At 35.6% G+C, this 4,072-nt stretch overlaps 1 protein-coding gene across 1 annotated transcript; it reads left to right on the top strand.

Annotated features, from left to right (window-relative positions):
• Positions 1-255: 255 nt before the first annotated feature.
• On the top strand, positions 256-3,264 carry smtla (somatolactin alpha). Its single transcript, XM_085916366.1, has 5 exons — positions 256-294; positions 1,430-1,657; positions 1,872-1,985; positions 2,538-2,717; positions 3,070-3,264. The coding sequence occupies exons 1-5, from the start codon at positions 256-258 to the stop codon at positions 3,262-3,264; spliced, it is 756 nt and encodes a 251-aa protein (XP_085772492.1).
• The last annotated feature ends 808 nt before the right edge of the window (positions 3,265-4,072 follow it).

The following is a 4,072-nucleotide window of genomic DNA, read 5'->3' as shown; positions in this document are numbered from 1 at the left end:
AGCCTGGAAATCAAAGCTTTTTTTCCCCCATTCATCATTTTTTATTGTTCATCTATGTAATTGGACTTATGTTACATACAGTACATCATCATAATCATATTATAAAACTCATATTTAGCTATGATTGATATCAACTCACCCAAGACCCTGAACATGATCAGCTGCACAGATTTGATGGATGGATGAAAAAAACTACCATTAAAATAATCAAAACTATAGTATCATTTCTTCAAAAGAAGAAATAGCCTCGTAAACATGTACTCCAGCCAAAGGATTGCAGGTGGGACAAGAAAGGTGAAATGGAGAGATGTTTTTAATATGGATAACATTGGCCCTGGTAAGTGAATAATCCTCAAGTGTGAATATATTTTAGATGTGTGAATAGGCATCCTGTATGATGGAGAATCCAGCAATGTGACACCCATCACAAGCGTTTTCTAATCCCTAGAAACCCGAGAGAGGACTAGCAACAGGATTACACATAATCTTCAATTGAGTCATGATAGAACTCAGCAGCGCAAAGGGACAGAAAGTAGCCATTAACAAATGTACAAACAGACAAACAAACTCTTTACTTTACTCTTTTTGCTCATTGAATCGTAGTAGAAACATTTCATTTTCCTCTAACTGTAGTTTGTGTGGGTCTAAATGAGTTTCTAAATATTTCTGGTTTGAATAGGTCATTGACCAGCACATCTGAGTGTAGTTGCCACTTCGACTTTATATGCCATTTATGTAGGTCTTACATTAAAAAATGGGCAAAGCATGGCTAAGGGGGGGACGCATGGAAATAATCAAGAACTGACATACGTCCAGTCCTGTATTATTTGTTGCATTATGTTTTTATATTTTTTGAAAATAATCAAAATTAAAATGAGAACATTATATTTTTATACAAATGAAAATTAATCATGGCTGCAAGTTTATTTAATTATTTAATCAAATTAAAATCAACAATTTTACAATTATATCTAACATTTTTAAATCTTTTTTTTTTAATCTATTTTATTTTAGAATCTGTTTTGTTTTATCATACGAGTACTTACAATTAATTACATGAAAATAATATGAAAAAATAATTACAAACACATTTGAACTTGGGGGGGGGACAGGTAACTTCTTACGAATGACATGGCTCCTCCATAAATTTAAAAACTCAAATGTGGCACTTGAGCACAAAAATGTGCCCACCCCTGCCAGAGGTGACCTTTTCTTATATTCATGGTTTGGTCACTCTACATAAGAGACTGACCTCTTAAGGCCATCACCTAGAAGACCTCAGGGACTGAAGAATCCACAGAATGACTGGTATTCTCACACCCTGTCATGTCTAAATACTTACATTCCTTGAGCCTGTTTTCCTTGAAACATGGCAAACGACATGAAGCAAGATTTTTAAAATTGAATTCTATCATGGAAAAGCTTGCAGTTACATTTTCTGCATTGTTTGTGTTTGTTTTCAGCTATACAGGGAGCTCTATGGTCTTTGTTGTCATGGCCTTGCCTCCTCAGCACCGGTTTCCTGCTCGAGTGTACGGACCAAGACCAGGTCATCCACCCCTACTGTTTATCTATTTCACAGGACAAGCTTCTGGATCGGGTGATCCAGCATGCCGAGCTCATCTACCGTGTCGCAGAAGAGTCATGCTCTTTGTTTGTAAGTATCACAAACACAGAAATTCAATATTTGCAGCACAGAGTGGGGCTAGCCTTAAGCACACGTGTATATGTTAGAAGTATTCGCAAATCCATAACAACCCATGTTATTCAATTAACAAGAGCAGAATTCCATATCTGCTGAATACAAGAAAATTCCATATTTTACGTATATGTGGCTTCTCTCCCTCCCCTTGTGTCTGCATCATCTGCAGGAGGACATATTTGTCCCATATCCATTGCGGCTTCAAAGGAACCAGGAGGCCTATGCGTGCCTTACAAAGGCCATCCCTATTCCAAGCTCCATTGGTGAAGTCCAGCAAATGTCTGTAAGCACAAGCTGATGCTTTTTTTTTTTTTTTTTTTAACTAAGACCTGTTATTTTGAACATCAAGTGAAGTATGAAAGAAGCTGGGAAAGTACGAGCCCGTCCTGAATTAGGGGGGCAATTAGCTATTAGCACTTTTGAAAAAAAATAGTAATTAATATATCATGGTTTGTTATGTTTTCAAGAAAAACACGTAATAAGCCATGATTAATTTGATTAGTTAGCTCATTCATAGTAAGTGGTAGCCTTTAATGCAATGAATTCAGTCGATGAATTTAGCAGTTGACAAAACATCTAGATTTAAATATACATAGAGATTTTATTTGCATATTTTTATTTTTGATCACTTGTTTTATAAATCAGTTTTATGAATCAGTACAGTGCAGCTCAGGACAACTATAGTTTACAGTTTACTAAGTGTTTGTCCATGACTTGTGTATGGATTATTTGAAATTTTATGAAGTAGGGAGTTCAGATCAATTTAAGAGGGGCTCATAAATTTTCTGTCATAACATGTAACTCATATGTCTAGTAAATCATACGTGTCTTCCAGGACAAATGGTTGCTCCACTCGGTGCTAATGCTGGTCCAATCGTGGATTGAGCCCTTGGTTTACCTACAGACAACACTGGACCGCTATGATGGAGCTCCAGAAATGCTCCTCAATAAGACCAAGTGGATGTCAGACAAACTTATCAGTTTGGAGCATGGCGTCGTCGTTCTGACTAAAAAGGTAAGTCCGTAAATTGCGTAGTGAGAGCTTCAAGAACAATCTGGCCCATAATGATGGTTGACCTCATGAAGTTTTCCATATAGAATTCCAGAGACCAAAGAGTTTTAATCAAATAATTACTATTTTTTTTAACTTCAGTGATTCAACTGTCTTAACTGTTACATATGTGTAACAGTTAAGACAGATATGTCTTAACTTCAAAACACTTAGTCTTCAACTTAGTCTTCAAAACACTAAGAAAAATGTTTATGTTTATTAAACTCAAATTACACTTCACTGGTCATTTACATGCAAATCAGTTGCCATCATGCTTGCAAATATTCCCATGATGTGACTCAAGTTGTCCGCCCAGATGCTGAATGAGGGCCTACTGACAACGAGTTACAACGACCAAGGCTTGCTCCAATACGACATGCAGACAGATATGGTAGAATCTGTCATGAGGGACTACGTCTTACTCAGCTGTTTCAAGAAAGATTCCCATAAAATGGCAATATTCCTCAAACTTCTCAAGTGTCGACAAATTGAAGATTACAACTGTGCATGAAAACAAAGACACATACTTTTAAACTTGATATGTATTCCTAGTAGATAGCGTCATGGGAGAAAATGACTTGAGAAAAAATCTGAAATAAATATTTTAAAGACAATATACCTTGTGTATCTTATCATTTATCAAGTAATTTATCAAGGTTAAAACCTGCTAAAGTATCAATCAGTGTATTGATATGACGCCAAGAAGTTTCCTGTCCAGATGTTCAGAACTCAAACAACCACTTGTTTATAATAATAACAGAGTCAGAGCTCAATACCCGAGAGTAATTTTGACTACCTCTGGCTTAATTAACTAAATGAAGAATGTTGCAGCCCTTGACAGGCTTATTATAATCAAGTCATCCACATGGCAATGACAATAATCTTTAGCATTTTTATTCATTTTTAAAACATGAAAGGCCCCACAAATGATATGAAAAGAATCAGTGTGAGTGCTTACTGCTGTTATAGTGTGTGGTGTATTTACAATGACCAACAATTAGACCAATCCTGAGATTTTAGTAACGACTGATTAAATACTGGCACCAGTATACCCAATACAGAGTACTTATAGGTTAAATAAAATGATATTTTTTAAAATTACTTTTTCTTTTAAATGTCAGATAAAACGTACACATTGAATTCCTAACCATGCCGTAATATCTTTAATGGAAACATACTTGCATTGTTGTAATGAAAGTTGCCATGTACAAAGTAGTAGTAATCTGCATATTCTTAGTCCCTGCCTCTCAAATTCCTTCAGTTCAGACACCTTCTATCTTGTTTTGATTTAATTTATGAAATAACCTCATCAGTGCAAC

Source organism: Syngnathus leptorhynchus, chromosome 7 (assembly GCF_054491065.1).
Source record: "Syngnathus leptorhynchus isolate UIUO chromosome 7, UIUO_Slep, whole genome shotgun sequence".
Taxonomy (NCBI): Eukaryota; Metazoa; Chordata; class Actinopteri; order Syngnathiformes; family Syngnathidae; genus Syngnathus; species Syngnathus leptorhynchus.
This window is presented reverse-complemented; position numbering and strand designations above follow the sequence as displayed.

Coding starts and splice junctions, on each gene's coding strand:
- smtla (XM_085916366.1), top strand. CDS start 256: ATGTACTCCAGCCAAAGGATTGCAGGTGGGACAAGAAAG. Junction 1,658..1,871: donor AAGAGTCATGCTCTTTGTTT/GTAAGTATCACA, acceptor CATCATCTGCAG/GAGGACATATTTGTCCCATA. Junction 1,986..2,537: donor GTGAAGTCCAGCAAATGTCT/GTAAGCACAAGC, acceptor CGTGTCTTCCAG/GACAAATGGTTGCTCCACTC.